This window comes from Capsella rubella, unplaced genomic scaffold (genome assembly GCF_000375325.1).
Source record: "Capsella rubella cultivar Monte Gargano unplaced genomic scaffold, Caprub1_0 scaffold_8, whole genome shotgun sequence".
NCBI lineage: Eukaryota > Viridiplantae > Streptophyta > Magnoliopsida > Brassicales > Brassicaceae > Capsella > Capsella rubella.
The window spans coordinates 12536435-12553248 of NW_006238916.1; the positions used below are offsets into that span (position 1 = coordinate 12536435).

General features: G+C 35.8%; 4 protein-coding genes, 1 non-coding gene and 1 pseudogene across 7 annotated transcripts; 1 reads left to right on the forward strand and 5 right to left on the reverse strand.

Annotated features, from left to right (window-relative positions):
- The first annotated feature begins 15 nt into the window (after positions 1 to 15).
- On the forward strand, positions 16 to 2355 carry LOC17875815 (pentatricopeptide repeat-containing protein At5g65570). Its single transcript, XM_006280024.2, has one exon. It carries the CDS (start codon positions 61 to 63, stop codon positions 2221 to 2223), a length of 2163 nt encoding a protein of 720 aa, XP_006280086.1. The 5' UTR covers positions 16 to 60; the 3' UTR covers positions 2224 to 2355.
- Positions 2356 to 5591: 3236 nt separating this feature from the next.
- On the reverse strand, positions 5592 to 7047 carry LOC17877203 (dof zinc finger protein DOF5.7). The gene is made up of 2 exons (XM_023785154.1): positions 5951 to 7047; positions 5592 to 5820 (listed from the first exon to the last, which is right to left on the reverse strand). Exon 1 carries the CDS (start codon positions 6911 to 6913, stop codon positions 5957 to 5959), a length of 957 nt encoding a protein of 318 aa, XP_023640922.1. The 5' UTR covers positions 6914 to 7047; the 3' UTR covers positions 5592 to 5820; positions 5951 to 5956.
- Positions 7048 to 10155: 3108 nt separating this feature from the next.
- LOC17876352 (L-type lectin-domain containing receptor kinase IX.2) lies at positions 10156 to 12082 on the reverse strand. Its single transcript, XM_006281878.2, has one exon. The coding sequence runs from the start codon at positions 11851 to 11853 to the stop codon at positions 10210 to 10212; it is 1644 nt and encodes a 547-aa protein (XP_006281940.2). The 5' UTR covers positions 11854 to 12082; the 3' UTR covers positions 10156 to 10209.
- Positions 12083 to 12908: 826 nt separating this feature from the next.
- Positions 12909 to 15344, reverse strand: LOC17874623 (annotated as a pseudogene).
- LOC111829083 lies at positions 12909 to 16245 on the reverse strand. Of its 3 annotated transcripts, XM_023777783.1 has the most exons (3): positions 16196 to 16245; positions 15376 to 16061; positions 12909 to 14954 (listed from the first exon to the last, which is right to left on the reverse strand). In XM_023777783.1, exon 2 carries the CDS (start codon positions 16054 to 16056, stop codon positions 15724 to 15726), a length of 333 nt encoding a protein of 110 aa, XP_023633551.1. In that variant the 5' UTR covers positions 16057 to 16061; positions 16196 to 16245; the 3' UTR covers positions 12909 to 14954; positions 15376 to 15723. The 3 variants fall into 3 exon arrangements, with proteins under 3 accessions (XP_023633551.1, XP_023633552.1, XP_023633550.1); XM_023777784.1 differs by lacking the exon at positions 16196 to 16245 and having other exon boundaries at positions 15723 to 16164; XM_023777782.1 differs by lacking the exon at positions 16196 to 16245 and having other exon boundaries at positions 15376 to 16164.
- Positions 16246 to 16737: 492 nt separating this feature from the next.
- Positions 16738 to 16811, reverse strand: TRNAN-GUU. The gene has a single exon. It is a non-coding gene; the product is annotated as a tRNA-Asn (tRNA).
- Between the last annotated feature and the right edge of the window lie 3 nt (positions 16812 to 16814).

Sequence of the window (16814 nt, forward strand, 5' to 3'; positions counted from 1 at the left end):
TTTAATGGGCTGATATGAGCTATACACTGAGGCGATGATCGGAGGGAAAATGCGCCGGTGATGAGAAGAGAATATAACGGCGGATTAATCGCCTTTTCTAGATTTTTCAGCTCCTTTGCTAGCAAGAGCTGTTCGCCGGAATCTTCTATTCATTGTCAGTTTAGGCTTCTCTACGTCGCATGTGAGTCCTTAACAACGACGCACACTTTCTCCTGGCTTCTCAGACAATGCATAGATGGAAGATCGATAACAGGACTCAAGAAAATCCAAACCCAGATGCTCAAATCTGGTTTTCCTGTCGAAATTTCAGGCAGCAAACTCGTCGATGCGAGTTTGAAGTGTGGCGAGATCGGTTACGCACGTCAGCTGTTCGATGGAATGCGTGAGAGACATATTGTAACATGGAACTCTCTAATTGCTTATTTCATTAAGCACCGAAGAAGCAAGGAAGCTGTTGAAATGTATAGATTGATGATCACGAATAATGTTTTGCCAGATGAGTACACGTTGTCTAGTGTTTTCAAGGCGTTTTCAGATTTGGGTCTTGAAAAAGAAGCTCGACGAAGCCATGGACTTGCAGTGATTCTAGGTTTGGAAGTCGCAAACGTGTTTGTTGGAAGTGCCCTTGTGGATATGTATGTAAAGTTTGGTAAAACGAGGGAGGCAAAGTTAGTATTGGACCGCGTAGAGGAGAAAGACGTGGTTTTGATCACAGCTTTGATAGTTGGTTACTCGCAGAAGGGTGAGGATACTGAAGCTGTGAAGGCATTTCAAAGTATGTTGGGGGAGAAAGTTCAGCCTAACGAGTATACTTTTGCAAGTGTATTGATATCTTGTGGAAACTTAAAGGATATAGGGAATGGCAAGTTGATTCATGGACTTATTATTAAGTCTGGTTTTGAGTCTGTTCTTGCTTCACAAACTTCTCTTCTTACAATGTACTTGAGGTGCAGTTTAGTCGATGATTCCTTGCGGGTTTTCAAGTGTATTGAGTACCCAAATCAGGTGACTTGGACGTCTCTTATATCGGGGCTTGTCCAAAACGGTAGAGAAGAAATGGCCCTAAGCGTATTTAGAAATATGATGCGTGATTCAATCAAGCCTAACTCTTTTACATTGTCAAGTGCTCTCAGGGGGTGTTCTAATCTCGCAATGTTTGAAGAAGGCAGACAGATTCATAGTATAGTGAGTAAATATGGTTTTGATAAAGATAAGTATGCCGGATCAGGGCTCATTGATCTATATGGGAAATGTGGATGTTCAGACATGGCAAGGTTGGTTTTTGATACCTTGAGCGAAGTTGATATTATATCTTTGAACACAATGATTTATAGTTATGCACAGAACGGTTTTGGGCACGAAGCAATTGAGTTGTTTGAGAGAATGATACATCTTGGACTGCGACCGAATGATGTAACAGTCTTGAGTGTACTCTTGGCTTGTAATAACTCTGGATTAGTTGAGGAAGGTTGTGCATTTTTCGACTCCTTCAGAAAAGATAAGATCATGCTGACGAATGATCATTACGCTTGTATGGTAGATATGTTAGGACGGGCAGGGAGATTAGAGGAGGCTGAAATGTTAATAACCGAGGTAATAAACCCTGACTTGGTTCTGTGGAGGACTTTGCTGAGCGCCTGTAAGATTCATAGAAAGGTAGAACTGGCAGAACATATAACAAGAAAGGTCCTTGAAATAGCACCTGGAGATGAAGGAACTCTCATTCTAATGTCAAATCTATACGCATCCACGGGGAAGTGGAACAAAGTGATTGAGATGAAGAGCGTGATGAAGGAGATGAGGCTGAAGAAGAATCCAGCCATGAGTTGGGTTGAAGTCGATAGAGAGACACATACATTCATGGCTGGGGATTTGTTTTTGCATCCAAACTCGAAGGAGATTCTTGAAACTCTTGAAGATCTAATCAGGATGGCTAAAGATTTGGGATATGTTGAAGACAAAAGCTGTGTGTTTCAAGACATGGAGGAGACGGCAAAAGAGAGAGCTTTGCATCAACATAGCGAGAAACTGGCCATAGCTTTTTCCGTTTGGAGAAATGTTGGTGGAAATATCAGGATTCTAAAGAACCTTAGAGTCTGTGTTGATTGTCACAGTTGGATCAAGATCGTATCAAGAGTTATCAACAGAGAAATTATCTGTAGAGATTCAAAGAGGTTTCATCATTTCAGAGATGGGTCTTGTTCGTGTGGAGATTATTGGTAAAAGTACGGGTTTGTATTGGGCCGAAGCCCATTTCATTTAAACTGTGAAATAAATATAAGCCCAATGTTTTCGTATTATTGGTTCATTTCATTTAAACTGTGAAATAAATATAAGCCCAATGTTTTCGTATTATATTGGTTGTAGTAATTCTGTAGATAGATGTTATGACAATGTTATTACTTTAACAAAAGCAGAAAAGAATCAGTAAAAAAAATAGAAAAATAAAATGTGGAAAACGTAATTTTATGGTCAATTAAAAAAATTGAAATGGAAAAAGATTCCTAGTTTAAAATGATGATTTGTTGGACATTACTTTTTAAGAAATTGAAACTTGAAATAAAAGTCGAATTTTAAATAAATTTATATATAAATTGTGAAGCTAACATTTTTGGAATTGTTTGTGTTGCTTGTACAAAACTCCAAATAAAATTACAATATAATTTAAAAAAGAGTATCAGTTACCAAGAAGAAAAGGCAACTGATGAAGTGATAGAGAACATGTAACTCGTTTTCTCTGTTTAGAAGTTTTCATCTTTTATTTTTTGTTCATCATGACAAAGAAGACGTTATTGTGTGATGATGAGGCTATATATGACAAATTTCGCATTGGTGTTTGGTTCGACGGCCAAATGTACAAAAGCTTGATTCTAAAGAAAAGCAAAAGAGAGTTGTAAATTAGCTTTGATTCTTCCGTTTTGTTTACTCATCGTTTGAAATAACAATAATAATGTAACCTTTTCCACCTTTCTTTCCTATCTAGCCAAGTGGACTGAGTTACTATGTTAACTCACGTTAGTTCAAAACTTCACATACATGATACATTCATGCATGAGTGCGCATAGATACATGTAGTGTTTAAATGTTTAGAAAGGCCTCAGAAATCAGAATAGCATAAAATATATAAGTTTTGTATACTAGATTTAAGTAATACAAACCCATGAAATTAATTTTGATATAAATCATGAATATATGAAATTGGTAAGTTGTGTATCATCTCATCCATTAGAGGTATGTATATGTATCTTATATTTATCTTATGCTAACTCAAACCTGACACGTAAAATAGTTAAAAAAATCATGCTAACATATGTATTCTCAACTTAATTTTTGTGTTATATTTGTAATAATTGATATAATATATATATATATATATATACATTATATATGTCAAAAAAACTAACTGTACAGTACAATGGTTTATGTATATGAATTTAACATTGTTAAGGCATATTTAGTATCAGTATACGAATGTATGGTAAAACTTGAAATTGTTGAATTTAATTAGGGCATATATATGTAATATGTTAACAATCTCAATGTGAAGGATGAAATAACAATATAAAGGCGATGGGTGATACATTGGTAACATAATAAATAATATACAACTATGCTGACTATCTCTCCTTCAATCACGAGTCCTAAATCGTGAGTTTCATCGCAATTGGTTTAGACTGTTGTGGCAAAGCCGTGAATTATAACGACATATTAAATCTATTCATATTGTATGCTATACAAAAGCAGTTACAACATCACTTATATTCACATTCATCATGCTCCTTCGCCATCCGTTTCATTAATTAAATCATCAAAATATTTTTCTAGCTTTTTTATTTATTTTGTTTTATTACATTACACTTTCTTAAGTCATTTATTTGAAATCAATATAGCATCCAACTTTAGCTTTTAATTTTTCTAGATTTATGTTCATGGTCGTCGACCAAAAGCAGGAAAAGGTTAGTTCTTGATCTTTTCATTATACTTTTTAAGGATGATTAAAAAGATGTGTCAAAGAGAAGAAACAAAAAGTTCATATATCTCGAAAGATAATGCTCTCAAGACGAAAATATCGTATAAAGCAAAAGCCCTATACAAATAGTGAGTCTTAAAAAAGTTTGAAAGGATATTGTAGTATGCAAAAGTGCCAACATTGGCTTTTAAGAGATCGAAAACTTTGTTAAAAAGAAAGTGATCGGAACCTATAAAAAAAAGTCATTCTTATAGATGCGTGTGCAGGGGCGGACCCAGAAAAAAAAAAAAATGGGTGCAAAATGAACTAAAGGAGGTTCGAACCCATGACTTCAAATATTTACTGGGGACATGTTAACCATTTTGCCACATGAAACTTTATTTGTATAGTAAAAAATTTTGTTTTTAATAAGTTGCTGGGTGCATGTGCCCCCACTAACATGTATGTGGGTCCGCCCAGCGTGTGTATATGTTTGATCACCTCTTTAGATATTGAAAGCAAACATAGTCCTGTAAAAAAATTATTGTTTACCAATATTTTAGTTTATATAGTTCTTTCTAAACATAGCTTTCTAACTTTTGTACCATTTGTTGAGTAATGAACGTAACAGTCGCATTTGTTGAGTAATGAACGTAACAGTCGCATGCATGGCTAAATAAACAGCAGAAACAAGTTAAAAACTCAACAGATTATTATTCTTTGGTATTTACAAATTATTATTCTTCTAGAACTCACAAACTGACAAAAGTCAATTACATGTGTTTTTTTCTTCCTCTTTTATATATAGAGAATATAATATATATAGTCGTCCAAAATTAATTTGTAGACCCCATTATCAAAGACAAACACAAAAATCCCAAAATCAAATTAAGCGTTAGAAATAAAACGAGACTCGTTATCAACATTCTACAGTTGTTCTGCACGTATCGAAATACTCTAGTGTTGAAGAAACTTCAGTGTTGTGAATACCTATTGAAAGAACTAAGTTCAAGTAGTCTGTTCTCACATGCCTGCCTACTTGTGCATTATATATGTAGTTCTTGCAGACCTTTGCTCTAGAGATCAGTGATAAGATGTACATAGTACGTATGCGTGTTCAGATGCATTTATATATATGTAGAGAGGAAGAGAAGCTAAGGATGGGGCTAACGAGAGACTGCAAAAGAAGGCTAAGGCCTGATCTCTATGTTTCACAGAGACTCGACATAGTTCAGTGTCGCCTAAGATCCTATATGCTTAATTAGACCACACTTCAGTACTGACACGTTTTTAATGTTACATCTATCTGTATATATTTTTCATTTTTACCGCACAAATATCGATGTTCTAACGAATATCTATTACACAGCTAGCTAGCTAGAGTTTTTCTTTTTTTTACTTGTGTTATGACATATGATGTGGATGGTCAATTATTCTGCTTGGCTCAATGTCTGTAATCTGTAAAATTTGAGCTCAGTTCAGACCAAAAAATTCAAGTCGACTTATTCAGAAGGTACTATATATGACCAATCCCAAGGAGACATTATCTCTTTAGTGAAAATGGCTTCTTAAAAACAAAACAAAATTTACAATTATCCTTGGGATATAATTAACAAATATCCAATAAGTCATTAAGTGAACATTTCACCACCAAACCAATGGCTTTTCAATAATTAAACACAGTAAAAACTCTGTTCCAACTTTACAATTATTTAAGATACAGACAAATCATCTATACGGAGAATCTATTAATATATAATGTAATTAAATATCTCTCTCCATCCTTGAATTAATTTAGCCCCCAATTTTGTTTACAAATTTGAACTTAAAGTACTAAAATAGTAACCACCAACAACAACAACAGAAGCTGTCTACAAGAACACCAGAAGAAAAAAAGACTACAGCCATAAATAGTTTTGGCATTACATCACTTAATTAACACACTTAACAAATATAAATATATATGAAATTATATATATATAGTTTAATTCTTGGACTTACCAAGAATCAAGGCAAAGCATTATAATGGTTAAGATCAGTCCAAGCTTGAATTCCATTGTTGTTCCATTCACTTCCTCCTCCTGTATTACCATTATTACTAATCACCCCTTCGTTATCACTATTATTACCAAAATACCACTCTGTCTGGTTATCTCCTTTCTTCGTCGGAGACGACGGCGATGACGAGTTCACGATCTCGAGATTCCGGTAAAGAATAGGTTGCGGCCTCTCGACGACAACAGTTTCTTCCTTGGAATTACCAAAAAGCATGGCCATCCTCTGTTGCTGAAGCCTCCAGTGTAAATCTTGGTTCAGACAGCTCAACGTTTCTATCGAAGAAGCTAAGTTCCCGTCGTTAGCTCCGGCGGTCGTGAAAGCCGTGGGTGAATGGTTGTTGTTGTAATCTCCAAAACCCATCAAGGATAAACCCGACCCGACATCGACAGGTGTGTTTTCCCGACCGGATGAGATCATGGGCCTAAGATCAAGAACTTCTTGGTTGTTCAAAAGCTGAAGATCGTTGATCTTGTTGAGAGATAAACCTGCGAGCTGGAAATCCATGGTCGTCGGAGGAGGGAAGAATTTGGAAGAGTCGTCCATGATCGAAGAGAAGAACCTCTGAGAAGATGAAGAAGAGGAAGGGAGTGCGTTCATGGAGGAACTAGGTTTGATGGATTTTTTGGTTTTCCGGCAACCACCACCGATGGGGACGTTTCTCAAAGCACCGCCACGAGTCCAGTAACGGCGACAAGATTTGCAGAAGTGACGAGGTTGGGAGAGACTGTAGTTGTTGTAGTAACAGAACTTGGTGTTTGGGGAGTTGCAACGGGGACATTTTAGGGTTTGTTGGTCTTGAGCCACGGAGGAAGACGGTTGTTTCTTGGTTTGGGATGTACCCGCGGAGATGCGGTGATCCGGTTTAGGAACCGGTTTGGGAGAGGGGAGATTGGTATGGGAGGACATGATGATGATGATGGGGGCCGGGAGGAGAGCAAAAATGAAGGAAGAAGAAAGGCTTTGGGTCCTTTCCTTTTTTCGATTTCTTGCTTTGAATGTAAATAAGAATAGTTGGAGAAGAGAGAGAGAGACCTAGTCGGTAAAAGGGTTTCGTATGTTCTTTATACTTATTTTTATTTATTAAAAAAAAAAATATATATATATATATACTGTCGGGTTTATGTTTTAAAAGTTTGTTTCGCATTATACAGTAAAACTTTTATAAATTAATACTCGATAAATTAATAATCTTTATAAATTAATAAATTTTTCCGGTCCCAACTTGGAACTAGTCTAATTTTAGACATATTTAGATAAAATAATAAGATAATAAATATTTTGAAAATCATTTGTAAATATATGGTCCCATCAATATTATAAATTAATAATTAGGTAAAATTTTCAATATATATATATATAGACACATTAGTTTTTGTTAGATTTTATTTCTAATATTTTACTATATGAAAAATAGTTAGCATTCTCTTCTAATACATAATAATTATTGTTTTATTTGTAATTGATTATATAAAATATTAATTATCATGATTAAATCTTATTTTTAAATATTGTTTCGAAAATATTTTTGAAATTAGGAATATCTCTCTATAAATTAATAATTTATCGATAAATTAATACCTTTATAAATTAATAGATTTTCATGATCCCAACATTATTAATTTATAGAGATTTTACTGTATAATTAGTATAAACCATTAACACATTGTATATAATAGTTTTTCATATTTTTGAGAGAATACAAATATTATTTTTTGTGTTGTACACACTCTCTGATATTCGTATTCTCGTTGCTCCACACAGTTACATAATTGAAGAATCGTAAACCGCCACTTTTATCAAAACTGTTGATTAAAAATTCTTCATAAAATCTCATTGTAGTAAATGTACAATGTACTTATATAAATATATATATATAGAGAGAGAGAGAGGCATGAGTAAGAGAGATAATAGAGACAAAAAAAGGAAGATGAGAGAAAGAGAGAGAGAGATGAAGTGGCAGAAAAGACAGAAGAAGAACATATAAAACTGTGCAATTGATCGGAACAAATCGGATAGAATTTGTTATGTTGTGTCTTGTTTCTATTGTTGAGGTAACGTTTTTTCTATGTGTCAAGTATGCACTGCACCATCTTTTTACGTTTTAAAGCAACATCTATATATATTTTATATTACAATTACATTACATTACATATTTCGTGTTTATTAATATATACAATAATCAGAAATAATGTTTTCTTCCTTTACATACAACTATATATATAACAACCGTATGCAACTCTATTAAGGAAACAAAAACTATTGGAAGGAACAAAACATATATATATAGTTTTTCTGAATTCACTTGTAGATTATTGGCGTTTGCATAAGAATCGAGTTAATGGATAAGTATGAATATGTATTATATTGCAGACGTAGTTCAATGTGCATATATATACTAGTTGAAAGTTTTGGATTTTATACGAGTACATCCCAAATATTGAAAATACTGAGGAACTTTTTCTAAGTTATACCATGTTTAAGGAAGTTAATTACTCTTGAGATTTACAAATCTTTGTAATATATAGAGAGCCTAGAAGTAAGGTTTAGGAAGAGAAAGTAACGTTAGATTAACAATCTAACATCTTTTTTTTTTTTTGTTGAAATTGCTAATACACATGATTATATTCTGAGTTATAGCTAAAAGTAATTGACATTTGTTGAAAGTGAACTACCATCATAATCAGATTCAAATTGGAGTTATAACTTATAAGATATATACATATATATATATATATGTGGCGCAATACAGACAAGTGTATGCATAGATGAATGTAATAAATCCAAAAATAGAAAAGGGTCGGAGGAGATTGTGTTTCGATGATTGATATATAAAACGTCTACATCTGTGAAGAAACACGAGAGAACGGAGAAGACAAAATGGGAAACATGTGAGAGCCCTTCTGAGAGAATGGATCTCTCGTGAGACTAAACCGATCATCCCACATATATACGTACAACTTACACCGATTTGTTTCCTTTTAATCTTTAATAATCTTTGAGGCATGCAAATTTTATATTCATTCTCTTGAGGTAATCAATATATAGTTTAAAGTAAATATAAAACTAGCAATTTTTACAACTGAAATTTGACAGCTGAAAAATCCAACAATACAATAACTATGTAAATTTATTACGGTGTTTAAAATTATTTTTGTTATATTTATTTTGGATAGGTTAAAAAAAGCGAGAAAGAGACATGACAAGAAAATTACTTAAGGTAAAAGACGCAGTTTCATCAAAGATATATATCAATTGGTCAAATGTGTTACATCGTTATCAAATCGTCGTAGAAGCATATCACCTGATCTACGTGCTGTTCCCATTTATTCCAGCCGTAATTTGCCTGTTTTTTTTTAATTTACAAACGTAAAAAAAAAATGAAAAAAAACTTTACACTTATATGAGTTCGTTCGTTCGAGAGTCGAGACTAAATAATTTAATTTACGCGGATATATAATCAGGGAAACATGTGAGCGAGGCTAATCACGAGAAATGGAAAGACAGAACTGAGGACTGCTTAATCCGTAGAGACCCATTAGTATTATATTGGGCCTTGTTTTAGAAATAGAACAAAGCTCACGTTAGCATCCAGCTGGTTAATGGGTCTAAGGGAAAAGACAGTAACGTTCTGGGCCGTCGCTATTCCAACCATTAATAACCTTCCACGTGTCATAATTGGGCCTTTTTAGCGCCAAAAAAGACTACAGTAACTGTCAAATTTTATATAACAATAAAATTTACATTTTCTCTGCAGTCTGCACTATAATTTATTAATTTTGTTCAAACCGGACTTACTTAGCTTTCGTTTTGCGACTTTGCGTTGATATTTTGTGATTTATAAACTTCTTTTTTCTTTCACATGTGAAAAACGCATAAATTGGTCTCCTTGAATCATTCAAAGCCAAAAACATTTGATATTTTCATTATGCATATGTTTACACTTTATTATTGAAAAAAAAAACATATTGAATTATATTCTTTGTGGAATATGGCTTCATCATCTAATATAAAACTAAAAAGAAGGAAGACACTGAACTATTTAAACTATTCTCGTCTTCAAGATTTACAAAACTTTAGCAGTTTAACAACATGCAAATAAGATTATAAATGATTACACAAAGAATAGCATCATGGACAAATAATAATACATAGAGATGGCAAAAACAGAGCAAAAGAAGAGAGATTCTCTAATCTTCAGCAAACTAACGACCATACTCAATGCTCGAGAACGTTACCGAAACTCCACTTGAGCTAATCGTGGGAGAAGAAGAAGAAGTTGAGTTGTAATACATAGCAGCAGGCCTCTTCAATGGCAGATCAGGCAATGGTGACTCATAATTCAAGACTTGGATCGCTTGTTTTATCGAAGGTCTCGAGTTTTTATCAGGATGAGCGCACCATAGCCCTAATACCAAAAGACATCCAGCTTCGTTAGTATCAAAATCCTTACCTAATCTCTCATCTACGCATGAAGGCATCAGTTCTTGTTTTCCATAAAGTTCCCAAACTCTCTCCAGAAGACTGATCTCATCACTTTCACTATCACTGTTATCTTCTTGTTTCCGTTCCAGCGATTTTCTCCCTGTGACAATCTCTAGTAAAACAATTCCAAAGCTGTACATATCTGATTCTTTACTTGCACTTCCTTTCATCACATATTCAGGTGCCATGTATCCAAAAGTTCCAGCCAGTCCTGTTCTGTGGGAACCGGAATCATGGTTCACAAGCCTAGCCAACCCGAAATCGCCTAACTTTACATTGAAATCACTATCCAGCATTATATTGCTTGCCTTGATGTCTCTGTGCAGTACACATTGATCCCATTCTTCATGAAGATAAAGCAAAGCAGAGGCTAGACCTAGAGCTATCTTGTACCTTATGTCCCAAGGGAGTATATGAGGTCTTTTACCAAAGAGGTGAGAGTTCAAGCTACCATTTGACACTAACTCATAGATCAGCAAAAACTCGTTTTTTTCATTACACCAACCGATGAGCTGCACGAGGTTTCGATGTCTCAGTTTGCTGATGATCTTAACTTCGTTTAAAAACTCGTTCACTCCTTGCCTTGAACCACTGGACAGCTTTTTCACCGCAACCATTGTATTGATTTTTTTCATGTTTCCTTCATAAACCGCTCCAAAGCCTCCTTCACCCAGCTTTCTATGGCTTGAGAATCCGTTGGTTGCTGACACAAGATCCTTATAAGAAAACTTTCTTGGTCCTGCTTCCCTTTCGAGGTCTTCATTTATTGACATCATGTTGGCTGTATCCCTTTCTTTCTTCTTTTTTAGGTTCCGTGACCAAACCGCAGCGGTTGTGATGATCATAAAGGTCAGGAGAACAAACCCGGAAACCGAAATGCCAAGTATGATTCCTATCTTGCTATCAGCTTGCTCGCTATCCAAAGTTGAACTGAGCTCCCATGATAAGAGTCTATATGCCTCTGTGCTTGTCACAGAAGCAGCTATAAACCCGAGCATAACTTCCGATGGCAGAACCTTTGCGAGGTCGATGATGTAAGAAAGGCTTGAACTCTCCTTAAGATCAGAGGTTATTAGCTCATAAGCCCAAGTCACACTTAAATTCTTAGTCACAGAATCGTAAGAGATCTTTGCATGAGCAATATCCTGGCTGTGTGAGCTTGCATTCCAAGAGGTGTAGTTGGAAGAAACAAGCGAGTTGTTATTGATCCCCACATGAGATCCAATATCCGTAGGATCCCATCCTGGATTGTTGAATGTGTCAAATTCGACATGAACGAGTGGAAACGAAGACGAGTAATTATTCTTGCGAGTGAACAAGTTCAAGAAACCACCAACTGAGTATGCAGGTAGTTGAGCTCCCATAGGAGCGAAAAAGAAACAGAGCCCATGACCATCTGCTGAAAGGTTACGAGCGTCTACTTTGAAGGAGAAACTGGTGTTAAAATTTGAAGCCTCACCAGTTCTATGACTCCATATAGGTACCTTTTCGGAATAAGTAATCCAACCAACCTGAGAGGTTTGGTCAGCATTGTTGAAGTTCACCGTTCCATCTTCATCCGGGGTTGCATCCCCGTTGTAAGCTATGTTCTCGGGATCACCTGGCCGGAAAGTAGTAAAATTGAAGTAAAGTGAATCAACAACAAAAGGAAGGAGGAGGACAAAGAGGAAGAACGAGAATGAATTCATGAACATGGGGTAAAGATATTACACAAAGAATAATAAAGGAGAAGATTGGTTGATGATGATCTAGGAGTAAGGATTTGATAGAATAAAAAGAAAGCAAAGACAAAATGATGATGATCTAGGAGTTAAGATCATGAAGTCACATAAAATATAACTGTACAATTCAAGAAGTAGAGAGTGGTCAAGAAAAGAAGCTTATTCATTCAAGAAAATCACTATCACTAAACTTTCTTTTGAACTTTCTTCTAATAAAAAAAAGTCAAATCAAGGCTTAAGTTTGACATAGTTCTACGTTTTAACTATGCGGAACATTACATCCTCTAGATAGCCGTTAAAGACTCTTGAATGCACCTAAATACTTTGCAATCATGAACCTTAAAAGAGTTGTAACGTTACACGTATCAATCTTGAAAATGAACCTGGTGGTGGAGTGGACCTCACTGGACCCCGTTTTAGCAACTTTATGAGAGCAGCCGAACCAAAACAACACGACAATGTCGACTAGTATAAGCAACACTGTTCTATTCAATGCCAAGTAAATAAAAGATGTTAAATAGAAGTGAGCCACCAAAAAGGAAAAACAAAATATAATTTTGTTTAAGCTAAGAAGGTTTAAACAACTGCTAAACAAGATTTGGCAAACTTTACAACAAAGAAACAGAGTAAAACAGAGTAAATTAACAACAGTTGAGTACGAGAAACCAAATTTTGACAGTAAATAAAACGTGTAAAGAAAGAAGAAAAAGCAATTTTTAATTTAACAAGGTAAGCAAAGAACGACAACGAAGCAAAGAGATTAAAGATAATCCAAAATAAACAAGAAGAGATAAATAAGACAAAATATGAAACATAGATAAAGGATACAAAAGCATATATAATCATGTGATGATCTCGATTTGTTTATAGGAACAAACTTTGAGGTTTGGATCAACGACCAAGTTGAGCACTAGAAAATGTTGCTGTTGCTACTCCACCTGAGCTTGATGATGATGATGACACATGATATGTGGCAACTGGCATTTTAGGAGGCAGATTAGGCAATGGTGCTTGGAAATTCAATACTTGGATTGCTTGCTTTATCGAAGGCCTAGAGTTTATATCAGGGTGAGCACACCATAACCCCACAACCATAAGGCACTCTGCTTGCTTCATATCATAATCTTTCCCCATTTGATGATCAATGGCTGAGACAAGCTCTCCTCTTCCGTTCAGATCCCATACCCTCTCTACAAGACTTGCTTCAGGCTCAATTTTTCCTTGTCTAGGATCCACGGATTTCTTTCCTGTGACAATCTCTAATAAAACAACTCCAAAGCTATAGACGTCAGATTCTTTGCTCGCTCTTCCGGTACTAATGTATTCAGGAGCCATGTAACCAAAAGTTCCAGCCAATCCTGTAGTCTGGGGACCTAGCTCGTGGTCCATCAACCGAGCCAACCCAAAGTCACCTAGCTTGGCATTGAAATTGGAGTCTAACATTATATTACTCGTCTTGATGTCCCTGTGGACAATGCATTGCTCCCACTCTTCGTGAAGGTAAAGCAAAGCAGAGGCTACACCGAGAGATATCTTGCACCTAACAGTCCAAGCGAGATGAGATTTTTTACCAAATAGGTGCGAGTCAAGGCTACCATTTGGCATGAACTCATACACCAGTAGAAGATCTTTTTTCTCATGACACCAACCAATGAGTTGAACAAGGTTTCTATGTCTTAAACTGCTGATGATCTTAACCTCGGTGATGAACTCTCTCTTTCCTTGCTTAGAAGCACCTGAAAACCTCTTCACAGCAACCATCATATCCAACTCATTCAAGTATCCTTTATAAACTGCTCCAAACCCTCCTTCACCCAACTTTCTGTCATTTACGAAGTTGTTTGTAGCCGATGCAAGATCTTAATAAAAGAAACTCCTTGGCCCTGCTCCTCTTTCAAGATCTTCCTTTATCGATGTCAAGTTTTCAGTCTTCCCTGCTTCATCCTTTCTTTGCTTCTGCTTCCAACAAAATGCAACCGCAACAACAAAAGAGGTTAACAAGAAAACCCCAGAAACAGAAACACCAACAATTATTCCTGTCCTGTTTGGAGTTCTCCCTCCAGCTTCTGGTATATCCAAGGTTGAATTGAACTCCCATGACAAGATCCTATGTCCTTCCATGTTTGCTCCTGTAGAACCTGAAAATCCAATAGTAACTTCTGCAGGAAGCACCTTCGCAAGGTCAATGATGTAGAAAAGACTAGAACCCTCCCGAGGATTAGTTGTTTCTACGTAAGTCCAAGAGATGCTCAAGTTTTTTGAAGCAGAATCATATGATATCCGTGCATGACCTACATCTTGACTGTGCAAACTTGTATTCCAAGAAGTGAAGTTAGAGGAAGTAAGCGAGTTATTGTTGATCCCAACATGAGACTTGATATCAACAGGATCCCATTGTATATTATGAAACGTATCGAATTCGATATGCACAAGCGGGAACCGAGATGAGTAACCGTTGGTTTCATTGAAAAGACCCAAGAAACCACCAGCTGAGTTGGGAGGCACAACTATGCCTGCAGGGGCAAGAAAGAAAGCGAACCCATGGCCATAATCTGAAACGTTACGCGTATCGATCTTGAAGGTGAAACTGGTCGTGAAATCAGTTGGCCTCTCTGTTTTAGGATCCCATATAGCAACTTTTTTAGCATAAGTAGCCCACCCAACACGGCAAGTGTAATCAAGACTGTTCAATTCAATCGCGCCATTTGGTGTTGCATCTCCTTGGTAAGCTATATTAGGATCACCTGGTAGAAAACTAGAGATGTTAAAGTGAAGTGAGCGAACAAAAGCGAGAGGAAGAAGGAAAGAGAAGAAGAATAAGATTGAGTTTTTCATTTTGAAGGTAAAAGCTAAGCATGTCTAATCTCGTTATGCATTACTTATCATGTTACTATTTGAAGATTTGGGACCATCATCAAGTCAACAACAAAACTGATATTGTAAAAAAATAAAGTTCATAAGAGAACCAGAATCAACCTAGGATAACGAATATGAACCAAATCCCTGTAACCACGGAAAGGAATGTGCTAAACAACTACATAACCAAGTAACTTAACTGGCCTTAAGAATAAACAAATGCTAACCAAATCAAAAAAATAAGTTGGATTCCAAGACGACGTGAAGTTTAAACAGAGACACAGAGTAATCTAATAAACGTTAGGGTACCTTGGCCTTATCATGCTTTGAACGAGTTACTCCAACCAATATGCTTATGCATATCCCACTGGTATCTCAAACAAGGCTAAAGGAATTTCAACGAAAAGTGGGTGGAGATGCCTTAACAGTAACCATCAAACCCAACAAAATTGAAGAGTCTAAAAACGAAAAGAAAGAAATAAATCGAGTATATATGTAATAGACAAAGACTATTAGGTATATATATACTCAATAAACAGGAGTACATGGTACAAAATATAATAAACAGAACTTGCGGGTGCATACGAAAACTGGATACTGATAAAATTTAAAAAAAAAAAAAAAAAAAAAAAAAAAACAGAGCATATATGATTTACATCAGTGATGGGGACTTGGGAGATCTGGAAAAGCTCTAGGATCATCATCGCGGAAATTAAAACCATCGTCGAAGTTCTGAGAATAACTCACAGCGTCGTAGTGAAACGTCACTAACGTTTTGGATGTATGGTTCTCTAACCCGCAACTTCGAGCCAATAGTAATCTTCTCATCAAATCCCTTAACTTGGGACTTGATCTCGTCTGCTTCCTGTTGTTGTGGTTACTGAGTCGAGTGTACTCTGTATCGGTGTGGATGAGACAAGATAACGGCGAACTCAAACATCGATTGGTGGCGTACGATGGTTTGCGGTTGTCGGCTAGATCTCTATCCATTTTTTCTGGAACACAAAATACAAGAAAAGAACAAGAGATTTTTTTTTTTTATTGAATGAAATGAATTTAAGAGTCAAGAGCTAGCTGAGACAATAAATGAATTTACAAAGAGAGAAAAAAAGAGTTGAATAAAATGTACATTTGGATGGTTATGCTTTGGCGGTCCAATCATAATTTCTAGTTTTTTTTCTTGGCAACTCAACAATTTCTGGTTCATGGGGAAGCTTTCATTTATTGAAAAATTGGATGTGTTCGTTAGTCAACATTTGTTGTTGTTGTAATATCTACTTTGTTTGGTAATAACAACATGGTTACACAATGTGAAATTATTCATTTTTATATCTCCGAGTCGTGAAATTTATTGATCCTTTAGGAGGAACGTGATTATGTAGTATGGTTTCATGGCGCCTAAGGATTTTGTTTTCTTGTAAGTTACAAAGTTACAATCTACTGTATAGAGGGTTGGTCGTATTTGGGGAACAACACACACACATGAAAACTACATCTATCTTGAACGTGTCGTGTTCGTTTTTGGGTCGCCCTAGTGAGGCCATTCCTTCCAAAAGAAGCCATTATGTATTCGTGACTCGTTAACTTGTGAGGCCATTCCTTCCAAAAGAAGCCAAAAGAGGAAGAGAAAAAAACAGAAGATGAAAAACCAAGAAAAAAGGAAACAAAAAACGCTAGAAGGAGGGTTCGAACCTCCGACCTTGTGGTTAACAGCCACACGCTCTAACCAACTGAGCTATTCCAGCTTT